This window comes from Trachymyrmex septentrionalis, unplaced genomic scaffold, assembly GCF_001594115.1.
Source record: "Trachymyrmex septentrionalis isolate Tsep2-gDNA-1 unplaced genomic scaffold, Tsep1.0 scaffold129, whole genome shotgun sequence".
Lineage (NCBI taxonomy): Eukaryota > Metazoa > Arthropoda > Insecta > Hymenoptera > Formicidae > Trachymyrmex > Trachymyrmex septentrionalis.
This window is the reverse complement of record NW_017304428.1, coordinates 962,335-980,799: the sequence shown is the minus strand read 5'-3', so window position 1 is coordinate 980,799 and position 18,465 is coordinate 962,335. Positions and strand designations below refer to the sequence as shown.

The following is an 18,465-nucleotide window of genomic DNA, read 5'->3' as shown; positions in this document are numbered from 1 at the left end:
TCACAGTATATACAGTAATGCAACTTTTTGTCGGCACTTTTGATGTTAAGGGCCGTCTACATAAGTCGCAAACGCAGAACGCAATTCGCAGATGCATTTGTGGCAGCCAATGAAAAGCTGTTATTAGTACCATTGACGCTTTTGATTGGCGTCTGCGAACTGTGTTCTGCGTTTGCGATTCATGTAGATGGCCCTTTAGTGTTGGTCGAAATGGAGTGCGCATGAGTGAAATAAGTTATCCAACGTTGCCACGGTTACCACCTAACTTCTTTTTCTTTTCAGCCTTTTTTTAGTCTGTCAAAATTCCTCGCAAAATTCACTAGATTTATTTGAGTCACAATCCAACAAATTCGTTGAAATGAGTAAGTGCTATTGTAGGAGCATATTAGAGCATGCGACCCGAATCTAATATTGCATTGAAATCATTTAAACTTTATGAAAATTAATAAAAATAAATTATAAATATATTTAAAAATGAAGAAAAAAATATAGAAAAATTAAGAAAAATATTAAATTAACTTAAAAATGTATATTTGTATAAAGAAATATTATATAATTATATATCTATGAAAATATTATAAGAAAGTGATATAAAAGAAATTTATATACATATATGTCCAAAAAATAAGTTTAAAATACAATAAATAAAAAGAAATCCTTCTTGCTTAATTTTCTATGTTTCTTTTTGTTCACTTTTTCACAAAAGTTACATCAATTTCTCGAGATTTCTCACACAGTATTTTACCAAATAGATAATACACGTAATATTTCCCTCTAAATTTCTACTCTGAACCATGTATGCTTGAAAGACAAATATTTAAGTGGAACATTGTAACGCTTATTTAAATAGAAAGAGAGAAAGAAAGAAAGCAATAAAAAAAAGGAGGAAAAGAGACGGAGCACTTACTTATTTCATGCATGCACACTTCATTTTAGCCAATATAAAATCAAGAGAATTGCGCTACTGTATATACTGTGGCTGTATGAGGATCCGGGCTTAAGGTGCCTTTACATGCGTCAAGCGTCTTGCGTCGAGCATTGTGAGCTTACTATTCACTAAACACAGATTACGTGATCAAATTGACGAATAGGAAGCTCACGATGCTCGACGTTCGACGCTGCTATGTAAAGATACCTTTAATCTGGCAATTCTACTAGCTTTGTCGACAGATAGAGTCACTTTTCTACTTCGTATTGTATAAACGTGGGGTTTGCAACTTCCGCTTGAGGTTCTTTTCTGTGAGATTTTTGATAAAGAGATGGTAATGTAACTTTGTTTATTTTTGTAATTTTCCCGAATCCTCGCATCATGCGTTTCGCGCTTGCAAAATTTTCTTCGCCATCGCTTAGGCTAAATATATATCGCGTTTTGATAACAAATTTCGTGAAGGATCAACATCCTTTGCTTAAAGCTGCACTTCATCTATGAAGTGAACCATGTGGCTGCCTCTTTAATTATCTCAAAGATGTAACGAGTGTTAAGTTTTAACTTTTTAATTTGATTCTAGAAACGCGAATCGACTAAGCACGTTTGTGGTTTATTGTAAAAATCAACGAGGCGAAGATTCTAGGACGAAGTTATATTCTAACTAATGTGTATTACATGATGCATATGTAATGTGGATAGTGAATTTTTATTAGATTTATATTTTACACGCGCGCGCGCGCGGGCATACACACACACACACACACACACACACACACAAAAATCGTAGAGAAGTTCTTAAAAATGCATTTTAAAGAGAAAAATAATTTGTTAAATCAGTCAATTTTCCAGAAAGCATTTTAAAATTTAAGAGGTCTACTTTAAAATGTTTATTAAATTTTATCCAATGATGTTTCATTGGACAAAATGGTTACAGATACAGCTCTAAAATATAACAAATATGTTGCAAAATATAAAAAATATCAACTTTTTTCAATATTTTCAATTTTATGCAATTTAGGAACAAAACATGAAGATAAAATTCAAACACCAATTGAAATATTTTTCCTACTTATAATTTATAAAAATGTACTCTAAAGCTATGATTTTTTTTACTGAGATACTTTTTTATGAAATATGAAAATATCGCAAGTGTTTTCGAAGTTATGATATAAATGATAGTGCATATATATGTACATATATGTGTATGTATGTATATATATTTGTAGTGTATGTATTTATATATTGATTTTACATTGTTATACGGGATGTTCCATTTGAAGCTTTGGATGCAATTGTCTCTCAAACTATTAATTTCTTGATAATCTTTAAACTATTTGTTATTTCAAAAATATTAAGATGATCTTAATTTAAAAAAGAAATTATATAGTTTTTTCTATACAGTATAAGATATTGGTTTTATGCTCCTTTATCGATCAAATTTGACTTGTTTGAAAGCCGTTATTGGAAAAGTAGTTTATGAGATATTTTATATTTTATTCTGGCACATATTGTGTAACATGAAATATTAAATATCTCGTAAACTATTAATTTTTTGATATCTCTATCTCAACTTTTATATGTAGCATAATTAGAGTTAGTAAACTATTATTTTTTGATATTTGTATCTTAATATTTTTATGAATGAATAATGAATCAATTGGTATAAAGAAAACACAATTGTTTATTTTTTACTTGATTTATCTCATTGTTCTGTTTATAAAAGAAAATTAACCCATTCAGACCTGATTTTATTGGAATCATGTGAAACAAATTTTTTTTAATTCAATTTATGCGCACTTTTATATAAGTAATTTATAATATTTAAACAATTTATCTCAAAATTTTGACTTTTTCCAACATATACATTATTATGTATATTAAATCTCAGATGATGCCGATAGAGAATTAAATAATTTCAACAAATGTTTTCAAATTTGGTATACATTATAAGCTGGATTTAGAGGGGTTAAAGTGTGATTGTCAAGAAATTAATAGTTTATGAGATATATAATATTTTATGTCAATATATACCATATATTGGTATATATAAATAAAGTATAAAATATCTCGTAAATTATTGATATTTTGGTATATCTATCTTAATATTTTTCTATGCAGAATAAGAGAAATCATATATAGAGAAATATATATTATATATATTATATCATATATATTATATAAAAAAACAATGTAATTCCATTTAAAAAAATAAAGATTACTTTGAAATCTTGGAACACATCACAAATTCATCTAGAGAGGATCTGTAACTATCAGAAGATGTCCTCGAAATAAAGTAAATACCACTTAAATATTTTTTTAAATAAAGGTGGAATTACATGGTTCTTGCTCGATTTCTTGAATGTTAAGCACGCACGCATGCATATACACATGCATATTACTAAACTTGATGTATGCAGTCTGATGTTTGACAAATAACTATGAAACTAGCAATTATTTCTTTTGATTGCATACAAGAAAATAAGCTATGAAATAATTTTTAATAAATATAAAAATCATGTATATGCAACATGTAGCGCTCAATGTATGAACCATGATGTAAGGATGTATTCTTACATCATGGTTTGAACGAATTCTAGCATACATTGATACAGCAGAGCAGGCATGGCTATATGCATGCTATCATTTAAGAAATCAAGCATCGTGTGGATTCCATTTTAGTTTGGGAGAGATAATTGTGTTGAAGTTTTAAATGGAACACCTTATATACTACATAATACAGTATATATTTATATCTATATATTTAATATATAGATTGTAGAATATATATGTAGATTAAAAAAATATGTATATGTGTGTGTGTGTATATATTAGGTTAAGTAAAAAGTCATCGCGTATTTTTTAGCTCAAAGTTGTATATACAATATCTTCGTCAACAATGAATGAAATTCAAATTTAAAAAAAGGGTTTTAAAGCTTGAAATCTCTACTTTTAAAAGCTTATCACATTTTTTAAGTTTACATGAGTTTGATAATTTTTACATACCAAAAACTACGAGCTGAAAAAGACGAAAAATTTTCTTCTTACTTTGTGGATTTGTAACGTGTCCAAAACGAATTTGAGAAAATTTTCGATTACCTATCGTGAAAGCTTGACACTTTCCCTACAAAATAATTTTTTTTTAATATTCCTACGACTTTTGATTACTGAGTTATCGCGGATTAAATAAAAGAATTATTTTGAATTTAATTGCTCATAACTCCATTAAAAATTGTCGTATCGTATAATTTAAAAAAGAGATTTTTAAAGCTGAAACTTTACTCTATTAAGATATATTTATATTGTTGGTACGAAAGTAATTGTGGTTTTTACTGATGGATGTCTTTTAAAAAAACGCGATGACTTTTTACTTAACCTATTATATATATATAGTATATATATATTTAATATCATCATTACAATGATATAACTCAAAATTATGATTTTTAGTTGCTTGTAGATAAAAAATGATAACTTAGAGGAAACGGAAGAAAATATTTATTTTTGTTTTGTTTTGTCCTTTTATTTCTTTATTACATCAAAATTGGATTGCGTAATGCGTTCAGAATCAAGATGCCTCCGAACGATTCTGAACGCAGTCTAATATTTCAAAATTTTAATAATTCAGAACATTTGAACTTATTTTCTGAAAAACTTTATTTTTTTACCTATATCGTGAGCAATTCTAATATTTTAAAATTAATTCATATAATCGATTCATTGTCGCAAACGATTTATTACTATAATCATTTTTCTGATACACTGTTTATATTGATTGTATCTAATTCGTTTTTGTTTATTTGCCAGACTTCCAAACGCAGAAATGGTGGACGTGCCAAGCATGGTCGCGGCCATGTGAATCCAGTCCGCTGTACCAACTGCGCTCGTTGCGTTCCCAAGGACAAAGCCATCAAAAAATTCGTCATTCGTAACATTGTCGAAGCCGCTGCTGTCAGGGACATAACGGAGGCCAGCTTCTATCAATCTTATCAGCTGCCTAAATTATATGCTAAGCTTCACTATTGTGTCTCCTGCGCCATTCACTCTAAAGTGGTGCGGAACAGATCCAAGACAGATCGTCGTATAAGAACGCCTCCTGTCCGCAATTTCCCAAGGGTAATTTGTCTTTATAAAAATTTTGTAGTTCATTCATAAAAATCCGTGAACACCTGCCAATCGATACGCTTTTAAATTTTGTGGGAGCACAATGAAAGTTCTAATTGTCTAAATATGTATTAGTAATGAAATGTATACAACGGGATATTTTATATATTTTCAACAAATGTACATTTGAGGTTATACATGAGATTATACATGAGGTTACTAAGTAAATGTAAATTTTTTTAAGTCACAGTTATAAGATCTTTACAGTGTACATATTATATGATACTTTTTGTTTTCAGGATCTACGCCAGGGTCAACAGAACAGGAAATAATTTTATTATGTAAAATTAATTTCAATATAAATAAAAATTCATAAAACCAAAGCAATGTTATATTACTTTTATTATTGTGAAAGAAAGTATGAATAAAATACAATATTTTATCGTAAATTAATGCAAAGTTGGATAATAAGCTGTTTAGTGCTATTATATGAATAAATTCAGAATCATCAAGTTTATTAGAGCGAATATAGATAAGATTTATAATACATGTGCACTCATATACACACACACACACACACATCAGTTAATATCCTTAATTTTAAAAAACAAAATTTTAAATCTGAATTCTACCAATTACTTACATTTCATAAAAATACTTGCATCTGACTTTAGCAAGAAGAATTTCTAATAATTTTTTAAAATTAATGTACAAGTAATAATTTTTCATGTACATACACACACACACACACAATAGTGTATGTGTATGTACATAATACATATAGTGTGTGTTGCGTGCGTGCGTGTGTGTGTGTGTGTGTGCGTGTATGTGTAACTATATAATATATAGAAAATCATTTGTTTGCCTCTTCCATTGCTTTCTTTAGCGTTTTCTCAAATATCTTTTTAGAGTCGCAGAATCCCTGTTTTGTTTTGCCGAACGAATTTGGTCCAGCCGATGTTGGTGTCTCTCGTCCGATATTTCGCATTCTCATTCTCGCTTCTGCTGGCATCTCCTCTGGTTCTTCATCATCGTCTGCGTTGAACACAGAGGCTACTGTCGGTTTTTGTACTGTCGTTGTCTTCGTAGTTGACTTCTGTAACAAAGAGTTATTTTATGAGATGCAGAATTTCACAACAAAAATTTGTGTACAAAACGAAGCAAAGTCAATGCGAATATTTTACTTACGGAGAAAGAACCTAATTTAATTTGAATTCCTTTCTTCTGTTCATTGCCAGCCTTTTTCCCAAAGCCAAACGCCAACTTCTGTTTCTTTGCATCCAACTGATCGCAATCGTCTGTACTGCTACGTTCCTCGGTTCTGAGCGGAGAACGATCCCTACCTCTGTCATCCTCTCTCCTGTCCTCGGTTCTGTAGACACTTGACCCTGACAACGTCAAACACTGGCAAAGTTCAGATCAAGTTAAACAAAGTTGATTTTTTAACCGGAAATCTTTAAGCGAGTTATGTTTAATGTAGTCCTATAAATTTAACAGTTAGAAATTAGCTGTATAAAGTTATAAAATAAAATTAAAATTATGTAATTCTGTAAAATTGTATATTACAATAATTATTACATATGTAAACACGCACACAATTATTTTGTACAAATACTTGAAAAAATTATGATGTAAGTAAAAATCAATCGCACTTATAGTACGAAATACATTCTCATCCGCAAAAAAAGCGGTACACTGAAAAATTAGGAAAAATTTATCAAATTTCAAATGATTATATAATTTGGTAAATAATGAAGATAAAAATATGTTTAAAAATGCAAAATGAAGCTTAGTGTCTACTTTAAAAATATTTGAATGAGATTTATACTGGGCCATTATTATCAAAATGTCAGATGACAAAATGAGAAGATGAAAAGTTGATAACTGAAGGTCCGTAATTGTCACGATGTATGGCGTAAATCAGGTACGACAACCTAATGGGACAAAATGCACATGAAAATATGGAACTTTATGATACGATCATTTTTCATTGAGTTATTCCAAATTTAAAGTACCGCTGTCATTAGCTGAAGTTATGGTTGTAATTCATCTCAATATGAACTGCATAGAGTTTGACAGATCGGAATTAAACTTTATTTTGTGTTTGATGTGTGTGTGCGCGCGCGCGCGCGCGTGCATGTGTGGGTGGGTGGTCGAGCGCGCGCGCGGGCGTGTACATCACAGCAGAGGTGACCCCACGGTTCATCACTTCCGCAATATTTACGAATTCCAAATTCTCTGCTGTTTGCGTCTCCCCGCCCCGCCCCCACACACACACGCGCGCGCGCACACACACATCAAACACAAAATAAAGTTTACACACACACGCACGCGCACGCGCGCGCGCGCGCGCGCACACACACACACACACACACACAGAGCAGAGAGAGTTTGGAATTGATAAATACTGCGGAAGTGACGAAACGTGGGGTCCTTATCTTTGCTGTGATGTACAGCCGCGCGCACGTGCGCACGCACGCAATAAAGTTTAATTCCGATCCGCCAAATTCTATGCAATTCATATTGGGATGAATTACAACCTAATAACTTCAGCTAATGATGACGGTACCTTAAATTTGGAATAACTCAGTGAAAAATGATCGTATCGAACTCCGTAAAAAAAGCGTTTTAAAGATAAAGTTCCATACTTTCATATGCATTTTATTTCATTAGGCTGTCATACCTAATTTACGCCATGCATCGTGACAATCACGGACCTTTGATTATCAACTTTTCATCTTCTCACTTTATCATCTGACATTTTGATAATAATGGCAGTATAAATCTCATTCAAATGTTGTTAAAGTGGATACTTCGAGTTTCATTTTGCATTTTTAAACATATTTTTATCTTTATTATTAACCAAGTTGTAATCATTTGAAATTTGATAAATTTTTCCTAATTTTTCAGTGTACCGCTTTTTTTGCGGGTGAGTTTATATGCTGTGAGTCGAACGATCAAAAGCAGTTGTCTTGATTTCTCTCAAATTAATTATTACAATTGGGATTCTACAATGATTACATTTACACAGCACGCTTAATCGAGTTTAATAACATCCGTAATTATTAAAAATTGGCTAATCATAGCTTTCCCGGGATTGGCCTATCATTTCGCGGAAGAACGGAATGATTGTGGCCAGTTTCATAATTTACGGATGTTATTAAACCCGATTAAGGATGCCGTGCAAATGTAGTCAATGGCTGCATTCCAGTGGACTCAACAATTAAGTGAGCGCTCGTTGCTATTGATATATTCTTCCAGATCTAAAATACTGATTGGATGATCTGAAAGAATACACTAATAAACAGTGCTCACTCAACTGTTGATTCTATTAAATACAGCCAATGAGTCGATAGTCGAAAGTTCTAAGTTCAGTGGCTTTCTACAATAAGCCATTACCCTTTAAATCATAGATCCTACGCACAATAGAACAAATATTAGAAACAAAAATAAATACTAAGATTTCAATCTATCAGATACCAATTACACTGGAATCTGATAGGTTGAAATCTTAATATTTATTTTTATTCCTAATATTTCCTTCATTGTGCTTAGGCCATAAGAAGTTAGAAGTTTAACATGTTTCATTAATTTAGAAATTAATTCCAAATTAGATTAAATGCGAGTAATATTGCACCATAAAACGTTAATTAGATTATATTTTTCATTAGAACATTTGTCACAAAAAAATTAATAATCTTATGAAAAATATAAAAACTTGAAAATAGATGAAACATCAGTTATTGCTTTCCAACTAATCCTTTTTACGAATCATTTTATATTTTTAGATTCGACTTATATCGACTGTAATATTAATGATAATTGACTACGAAAAAATTTTTTTATTCAAAAAATAATAAATAATGAGATGCCCTCCTTTTAATTCAGATTTGGGATCGACTATGGTAAAATTACATTTCCTATTTACATATTACAAACACACATACACGCACGCACACGACAACGCGCGCGCGCGCATACACACATATTTACACATACACATATACATATTTATATATTTATACTCTCGTACGCGTCCAAGTTTACACATACACAAATGTTTTCTTTTTTTATTCATTTTCGCTCTTAGAGTCACCATATCCAGTCGATATCCCTGCTGGAAAATTATTATTTAAAAATTGAGCAGGAGTTCTAATATTATGTATGCGTAAGCTTGGGCGCGAAAGTATAAATATATAAATATATTTATATGTAATATATATATATATATATATGTAAATATATATGTATATATAGAGTGTTTGACAAGTAACGATAAAACTCTCGCATAGGGGTAGAGCTAACCTGAGTCGAAAAGTCCTCTATCATTTTGTAATTTTCGTAATAATTAACAAAATATCAATTATTAAAAATCACTAAATATTGATCTTAAATAACTTTTTTTCTCAAATATTATCAACTTTATAGAAAACAGTAAGAGACAAATATTGTTTATTTTCTTCTCAAAGAGTTCTAAGAATTTTCCCAGAATTTTTTGTCAATGTTTTAGTACTGCATTTTCTTATTGATAACTATTTTTACAGATAAGAAAATGCTGTACTAAAAAATTCTGAAAAAATTCTCAGAACTCTTTGAGAAGAAAATAAACAATTTTTGTCACTCGCTGTTTTTCTGTAAAGTTGATAGTACTTGAGTAAAAAATTATTGAAAACGAATACTCGGCGATTTTTAGTAGGTAATTAATATTTTGTTAACTCTACTGCGAAAATTGTGAAATGGTAGAGGACTTTTAAATTCAGTTTAGTCCGCTTTATACCTATATGACAGTTTTATCGTTACTTATCAAATGCCCTCTGTGTGTGTGTGTGTGTGTGTGTGTGTGTGTGTGTGTGTGTGTGTGTGTGTGCGTGCGCGCGCGCATGTCGCGTGCGTGCGTGTTTGTAAATATGTAAATAGGAAATGTAACTTTACCACTGTCGATCCCAAATCTGAATTAAAAAAAGGAGGGCATCTCATTATTTATTATTTTTTAAATAAAAAAATTTTTTCGTAGTCAATTATCATTATTAATATTATAATAGATATAAGTCGAATCTAAAGATATAAAATGATTCGTAAAAAGGATTAGTTGGAAAGTAATAATTGATGTTTCATCTATTTTCAAGTTTTCATATTTTTTATAAGATTATTAATTTTTTTTGACAAACATTCTAATGAAAAGTATAATCTAATTAACGTTTTATGGTGTAATATTACTCGCATTTAATCTAATTTGGAATTACGAGGGTGGTCCCAGAAGTACCCGACCTGACGTACAGATGGCGGTTGTTGTATAAAAAAAATCACTGTAGGGGAAAGCACCAACTTTCTTAAAAAAGCTTAACTATGAAGTTTGAAGACGCTACGTTGTTCAGTATTTGTTTGGCAGCCATCAATGTGGACGATCTCGGTGAATTTGCAAAGATGGAAAAGGTCATCGTTATGTGATACAATACTTTCATTTGAAAGGTCTTAGCCCAACCAATATCAAAGCCGAGCTGGATTCTACTCTGGAGGAGTCTGCTCCTTCGTTTACAACAGAATATTTTATGTAAAATATTGGGTGGCAGAGTTTAAACGAAGCCGTACGAGCTGCGAAGACGAACATCGCAGTGGTCGACCAAGTGAGGTGGCCATTCCAGAAATGGTGAAGAAAATCCACAAAATGGTATTGGGTGACCGTCGATTGAAAGTGCGCGAGCTAGCAGACATGGTAAACATTTCAAAAAGTGCTGTACATCGCATATTGGCTGAAAATTTGGAGATGAGAAAGCTGTGCGCAAGGTGGGTGCCGCGCTTGCTCACAATCGAACAAAAGCAGCGTCGAGAGGATGTTGAGTTAAAGTTCGAATTGCTTCCCCACGCACCCTATTCGCCAGATTTAGCCCCCTCGGATTATTTTCTCTTTCCAAACTTGAAAAAATGGCTCGGTGGTAGAAGATTTACCAACAATGAAGAGGTGGAGTCTGCGGTTAATGGCTATTTTGAGGAGTTCAATGGTTCTTACTATAAACAGGCCATCGAAGCTATTGAACATCGCTGGGAAAAGTGTATCGAGCTAAAAGGAGACTATGTTGAGAAATAAAGATATTTTTTCCCAAATTTTTTGTGTTTTCTTTGTTAGGTCGGGTACTTCTGGGACCACCCTCGTAACTTCTAAATCAATGAAACATAACTGATAGTGATTTTATAACGATTTTATAACAAGGATTTTATTCATTTTATTTCAATGTACCAATTTTTTCTTAAGTCTGGTATTTATAATGATTATTTTTTATTTCAACAAAGAAAAATACATAAGAAAATACATAGAAATAAAACGATCCCCGAGTGGTCGTGAAACCCTTGAAAATTAGCACCCTCTTTTAATGCAGATTAAAAATAATTAAATTTTTGATACAGCATACTTTGGACTTGTTCTGCTGTCCATCGTAGATCACTGAACTATACAGGGAGGGGCAATTAAAATAGGTCACTGAATAACTCGCTTGTTTTTAATAATAGAAGAAAAAGTGTCAAACGAAAGTTGCTTGGTTTCGAGGGGCACATAATGTGATGTCAATAATTGTTTTGTAGATGGAGATAAAAGATATGCAAAGGTCAAATCTGTTTTTTTTTTACTTACATTCTGATAGAGCATTTTAAGACGAATACAATGATCTATAATTGAAGGTCATTTAAGATTACGCAAGGTCAATAATGGAAAATAATTGAATGTAATGGAAAATAAATTGTTTTAAGGCTCTTCGAATAATTTTGTATCTTCTCTTCTTGTTGGTAATCGTTCATACCGCTAATCGTTCAAGTATATGTAAATATTAACATACCGTTTAAATTGAATCGCACATAGCATTATCCATATTTACTGATCAGTTTGAATTCATCTATCGATCAAAGTGTCTTGCGAAATGTGTTATACGAAAGTGAAAAAAGTCGATATGATTTTCGTCTATGGTGAATGGCGCCAAATTATAAGAGAAGCAATACGTTTGTATGCTGAAAGATCTCCCGATCGTATCCATCCTTCACTCTCTGTTTTTTCAACTTTCAAACTAGTACAAACTTTTCAAGAAACAGGAAGTGTGGATAATAAAAAACGCAAACGAATCAAGAAAGCAACTGACGACGGAAATTCAATGGACATTTTAGCCACTGTAGCGCTAAATCCACATATCAATACAAGACAGCTTGAACGTGAAAGTGATATTAGTTGACGAAGTGTTCTGCGAATACTCCATTCCAACAAATTTCATCCCTTCCATATCTCACTTTATCAAGAGTACATGGTAATGATTTTTAAAATCGTGTACAATTCTGTGAATGGGCACTACAAAAATTACAAGAAGATGATATGTTTGTCACTAAAATCTTATTTACTGACGAAGCTACATTTACAAACAATGGACAAGTAAATCTTCGCAACATGCACTATTGGTCAGTAGAAAACCCACACTGGATGAAAGAAGTGGACAGACAAAGATCTTGGTCTATAAACGTCTGGGCCGGAATTTTTAATGATAAAATAATTGGTCTTCATTTTATCGATGAACCATTAATAGTCGCAAGTATGCACAGATTTTAACAGAAATATTGCCACTATTATTAAATCTTTCACTGAACGTACGACAATCAATGTATTACCAGATGATACTACATTCAGTAAGATGGATATCCTGCTCATTTTGCACAGATTATTACTGAATTGCTAAACAGAAAATTTGGAGATCGTTGAATTGGTCGATCAGGAAATAACAGATGAGTCGCACGTTCCCCAGATTTAATACCTATGGATTTTTATTTGTGGGAAAAGTTAAAACAAGTGTACAGCGAAATGCCGATAACAAGAGAAGACATCAAAGAGAGCTTGCATTGCGATTGATTTGAATGAAATTCGTCATGCAGTGTTATCTGTGTTGACACGTTTCAGAAAATACGTCGATATTCAGGGTCATCATTTTGAACACTTGTTGTAACGGTAAGTACGCAAATAAGTAAATTAGTGAAATATTCGAATACTTTCAAATAATTTATTTTCAATTACAGCTAACCTTGTTATGTTTAAATAAACCTTCAATGTTTATTTACATACCGTGATACACTTGAATAATTAGCAGTATACCATCAAAAAGAAAACACAATTATTTGAAGAATGAACAATTGCTGATTGACCTGGAAACAATTTATTTTCCATTACATTCAATTATCTTCCATTATTGACCTTGAATGAGCTTAAAATATAGGTCATTGTATTCGTCTTAAAATGTTCTATCAGAATGTAAATAAAAAATCATATCATTCCATTTAAACAAACAAATTTGATCTTTGTCTATCTTTATGTCTCCACCTACAAAACATTTATTGACATCACATTATGTACCCTCCGTGAAACCAAGCAACTTTTATTTGACACTTCTTCTATTATTAAAAACAAGCCAGTTATTCAGATGACCTGTTTTAAATGCCCTTCCTTATATATATATATATGTATATGTAAAGGGTGTCCCAAAATTAACGCAAGATTTGAATTTGCCGCCATTTGTGCAGTAAAGTGTTGGCAACCCCAAAAAAAAAACAATTTAACAGCTGACAGTTTAGGGTTAGTGAAAATGAGTTCGTTGAATGGATTATTGAATCATCAACAAATGGATGCTGATTTTTCGAGCAAAATCATCCTAAGCGATGAAGCACATTTTCACCTTGATGGCTTTGTTAATCGCCAAAATTGCCTCCTAGATCATGTGATTTAACACCATTAGATTTCTTTTTATGGGGTTATTTGAAATCACAGGTCTATGTCAACAAGCCCACAACCACCCGTGCATTAAAGGAGGAGATTCAACGCTGCATCAACGAAATTCAGCCACATTTATGCAAAATGGTCATGGAAAATTTCGACAAACGAGTGCGTATGTGCATGCAAAGCCGTGGAGCCATTTGCCCGATGTGTTATTCCACAAATAACCCTATCCTATGTACTTTATGATTCAATAAAAAAATAATAATCAAAAGACTAAAAACTGTGTTTTCTATTTAATTCAAATCTTGCGTTAATTTTGGGACACCCTTTATATATACTGGAATGGGCATCAAGGAAAATTCGTAACCACAATTGATCAGCCGTCATTTTAGTTGGGACGATATTTGAGCGAATCAGAAGTCCTTTTTACTTCTCTGTCCACATCTAGGCACACAGCACTTCATGTTGATGCTTTGCATATTTTACAATTACGCGATTTTATAATTTTTCAAATATAATCCCATACACAATTTGCTGACATATGCGTCTCACTAAAGAACACTAAACGTAAGTGCGCATGAGCACCTAAAAGCTTTTGATTCGCTTTTATATTGACCAAATTAAAATGGCGTTGATCAATTGGTGCTACGATTTTATATGCTTCACAGCGGAGATGCCTATTCCAATGTAAATATAGTTCAGTGCCGTGGATGTCTTCATCACTCGCAGGCCTCCGAAAGATATGTTGTAGCGCCGCCATTTTGTTTGCCAAGAATATAATTATTACACATTTTGTACACTAAGATAAGAGTAACAAATAGATTTTTTTGTATTATTTATAGTTTTTTAATAATCAACTCCCAAAATAAGATATAATTTTGAAGCCTCCAAGATGGAATAATTTTTTAAGGCTTAAGACTTACTACTTTATTGTGTTTGCGAGGTTACCCTTAAACCCAATAGAGTGGTAATCCTACTAAAAAAAAAAAAAACATACAGTTACAAAACAAAATTAAGTAATTAATACAAATAAATCACATAACTAATTGTTTCAAATATGATTTTTTAAAATTATATAATTTGGAAAGTCAAATGATGATATGTTTTTTTTCTTCTATTTCTATTATTCAATTCTTTAATACTCGATAACTATAAAATCACAAGATGAAATTATTTCTATTATCATGTGATTTTTTCCAATCACGTTTGGAACAATCTGTTACGTGATTTATTTGTTTTAATTGTATGATTTTGTTATATAATTTTGTGATATGATTCTTTCCAGTAGGGAAGCCTTATAGGCTTTCTACAATAAACCATTAACTTTTAAACCGTAAGAAATTGACTAATCATAATGAATTATTCTTTTCGCATTCGGCTGTGAGACAATTTCTTATGGCTTAAGACTTAAAGCTTAAGTAACGACTTATTGTGGAGCGTGCATTAAGCTTTAAAGAATTGGTAAAACATAATCAATTACCCCGGGAGTATCAATCATGAAACTTCATCTCTAAGATGAAAAGTGAAAATTTTAACCATTGAAGTTAATGGAAACATTTTTCATTTTTCACTTTTCATCCTAGGAAAAAAGTTTCATGATTGATATCTAGATCTACAATAGATTTTTAAGTCTTAAGTCATAAGGAATGGATGATTCACATTAATTATTCTCCTCTTATTCGACTGTAGTTAACTTCTTATGGCTTAAAGCTTAAAAACATCTATTGTAGATCCGAACTTAGAGTCTGAGCACAAGAATTGTCATAACACTTACTTAGAGACTTAAGTTGTAGACATAAGTAACGCATAAGCTTTGGCGTATGACGTACGATTTATTGCCGTCTCTTGGAGACACAGCAAAAAGTTGTACGTCATACATGAAGCTTGTGCGTAACTTACTTCTACATTTAAGTCTAAGTAAATGTTACGACAATTCTTGTGCTCAGACCCTTGTTCTTCTTAAGGCTTACTACACCTATTATGTTTGCGGACTTATAGGCTTTCTACAATAAGCTATTGCTTAAAGTTTTTAAACTGTAAGAAATTAACTAGTCAGTCAAATGTGACAAGAATAATCGATTATGATTAGCCAATTTCTTACAGCTTAAAGCTTATTCTACAATAGGTCGATAATCGATAGTTCTAAGTCTTATCGGTAAATCGGTGAAGTTGGCCAACAGCCAACTACAGATTACTGACTCATTGGCTGTGTTCAGCTGACTCAACACTTGAGTGAATGCTTGCTGCTGTGATGTATTCTTTTAGATCTAAAAGAATACACCAATAATAGCGAGCGCTCACTCAACTGTTGAGTCCGTTGAATGCATCTGTCGTAAAATCCTCATTCACTTATACAAAAAAAAGACTTTGTTGATTTAATAGTTTATGCATGGAAATAATATTTAATGATGAATTTGATCACTCGCATTACGCTGAATTAGTACATATTAAAAGCTGCTTTATATAAAATATTTCAATGTAGTGAGATACAATGTAATCAACTTTGATAATGAAATGATATATGTATATTTTAGTAAATAACATGACAATATCATTAGTAGATAGTTAAGTGTTTAAAATATTTATATGCTTTTACATTTAACTTTGCTAATTTCATGTATAGTAGCTTTTAGTATGCACTGATCTAGCGTAGTGCAAATGACCGAAATCGCTATGTCTTTCCTAGGGTAATGCGCGTTATCTACATTCACTGGCAGCATAATAGATAAAATGAACAAAACCTTTTCTAAAATCGTCTCCGGAATTTCTCCTGGACATTTTGTCAATATCTTGGGGATACAGCTCGAGCCAGATTTACACCACTTTCGCAGATTATACCATATACGAGGTAACCTAAAAATCGTTACTCGAAACTATCTGTCTGCATTGTTGCCAACATGAAGAGTAGAGATCAGGAGACCTTATGGTCTAGTTTACATCGTGCACTTGATACGTGTAAAGGTGCCTTTTCATGCTGACGCTTAATCATAAGTATTGTTTGTTTTGTTTCTCGGGAGCTATTCAAATGACATCTGACGTTCATTATTATGATGAATGTCGGACGTATGACGGATGTCGTACATAGTGTAAATCCTACATTTTAGATATGCTGGGTTCATTCGGAGCGACTCTGAGCAGCTCCTGAGAAACAAAACTATTGAAGAATGTTATTGTATAACCATAGTATTAAAGTACAATTTCATGGTGTCGCAGTGATAAAAGATCATGTGACTGAATTCTCTCTCAATTTGTTGTCGCCACTTTCTTGTCGCCAGCAACACTGTTAAAAAGTTGGATTAATCCAACTTTTAGCGACATCGCTCTTATGCAAAGATTTAGGATGCTATTTAATTTGTAGGTTTTTGTCGTACGATGTATATAGAACAGAGAGGTTCTCGGATCTCTCTATCTCACAGCCAATCAACAGGCTTGAAAAATATCGCCCTTAAATATGAAATAGCAAGATGTAAGTATAATAAGAGTATTTATAGTATTATAAGTTATATTCTAGGATATAAAACATCCTTTCCGAGGGAAATTTTACTCGAGATATATATAAGACATATAACATATACTACAGTATTTCGAGTAAAATTTTCCTCGGAGAGGACGTTTTAGAATGTAGCCTTAATAAAAATATACTCATTCGATACGTTTCCATTCAAAATAAAAGAATGTAGTCGAATTAAGTTGAAAAATGTGACAGTCTGCTTTATGAAGCGATTATTCAGGTTAAGGAAACGAGTTTTCTCTTTATCTGAATAGTTATTAAAGCTGTGTAATGTAAACGTCATTCGAGTGTCCTCGTGTATTATCTTATTATCTAATGTTAAACACAAAGATAAAATGATATGTGGGAGCATTTGGGTAATATTTCCGATCGTAGCCCAACTGTAACATTTAATAATTCGCTTCGTGAAGCATACCACCACGTTTTTTTGTCAGATTCTTTTATTTTGAGTAAAAAATAAACGTATCGAATAAATATATTTTTATCAAGTTTCATAGTAATGCCCGTATTCTAAATAATTATCATAAATAAATAAATAAGTAAATACAAATTTCTTATATCAATAAAAAATTTGTTGCGTGCGACTTTACCTCATTTAACTCTGATTATTTTTATTTTGATTTCCAATCTTATTTATACCGACTTTTTAATGATCGCTCAATATATTATATCAATTTAATTATTGTATTATTAAATTATTATTTATTATTATTATTTAATTATTATGTTATTTAATTATTGTATTATTTGTTATTTACGATAATTTACGATGAAATTTTCAGATGGCTGTTGTACATGCTTGTGGTATACGAGCTCGTATGTAAAATGATCATAAACGAAAAGAGATTTCGATCATAGTGGAAGGATCTTTTACCATGATTTCGACTCATGAGCTAATGTATGCAAGCAATTCTTCGTTGATAATTTTTTAATAATTTTTTTAAATCCGTATTCACATTATCTTTCAAGTAAAGGATCAACTCGAAACTTTTTTTATATTTTCTTTTTAAATTTGTTCAGTTTTTACATTCATTAATGCATTAGATGCTATTAGTCCATTTTGTCGTAGTTTTACTTTATTTTTGTTATGCACAATCGCATCAACTTGACAGGTAATTGTAATACTATTTTTGATATGACATTTTGGACATTAATATAATTGCCATCAAAAATTTATCACTGCTAACC

The 18,465-nt window shown here is 31.6% G+C and overlaps 2 protein-coding genes across 3 annotated transcripts in view; one reads left to right on the top strand and one right to left on the bottom strand.

Annotated features, from left to right (window-relative positions):
- The first annotated feature begins 1,170 nt into the window (after positions 1–1,170).
- LOC108756603 (40S ribosomal protein S26) lies at positions 1,171–5,412 on the top strand. Its single transcript, XM_018500525.1, has 3 exons — positions 1,171–1,262; positions 4,733–5,041; positions 5,329–5,412. Exons 1-3 carry the CDS (start codon positions 1,260–1,262, stop codon positions 5,359–5,361), a joined length of 345 nt encoding a protein of 114 aa, XP_018356027.1. The 5' UTR covers positions 1,171–1,259; the 3' UTR covers positions 5,362–5,412.
- A 406-nt stretch (positions 5,413–5,818) lies between these two features.
- LOC108756648 (PEST proteolytic signal-containing nuclear protein-like) overlaps positions 5,819–18,465 on the bottom strand; it is a 25,077-nt gene continuing 12,430 nt past the window's right edge. The window contains exons 1-3 of one of the 2 annotated variants that reach the window (XM_018500636.1): positions 16,508–16,654; positions 6,218–6,417; positions 5,819–6,125 (exon numbers count right to left, since the gene is read on the bottom strand). In XM_018500636.1, coding sequence (XP_018356138.1) covers positions 5,883–6,125; positions 6,218–6,417; positions 16,508–16,544 — 480 coding nt within the window. In that variant the 5' untranslated portion in view covers positions 16,545–16,654 and the 3' untranslated portion in view covers positions 5,819–5,882. Of the gene's footprint in view, positions 6,126–6,217; positions 6,434–16,507; positions 16,655–18,465 lie in introns of those variants that run through there. The other variant, XM_018500637.1, reaches the window with a different exon arrangement.

Coding starts and splice junctions, on each gene's coding strand:
- LOC108756603 (XM_018500525.1), top strand. Junction 5,042..5,328: donor CTGTCCGCAATTTCCCAAGG/GTAATTTGTCTT, acceptor TTTTGTTTTCAG/GATCTACGCCAGGGTCAACA.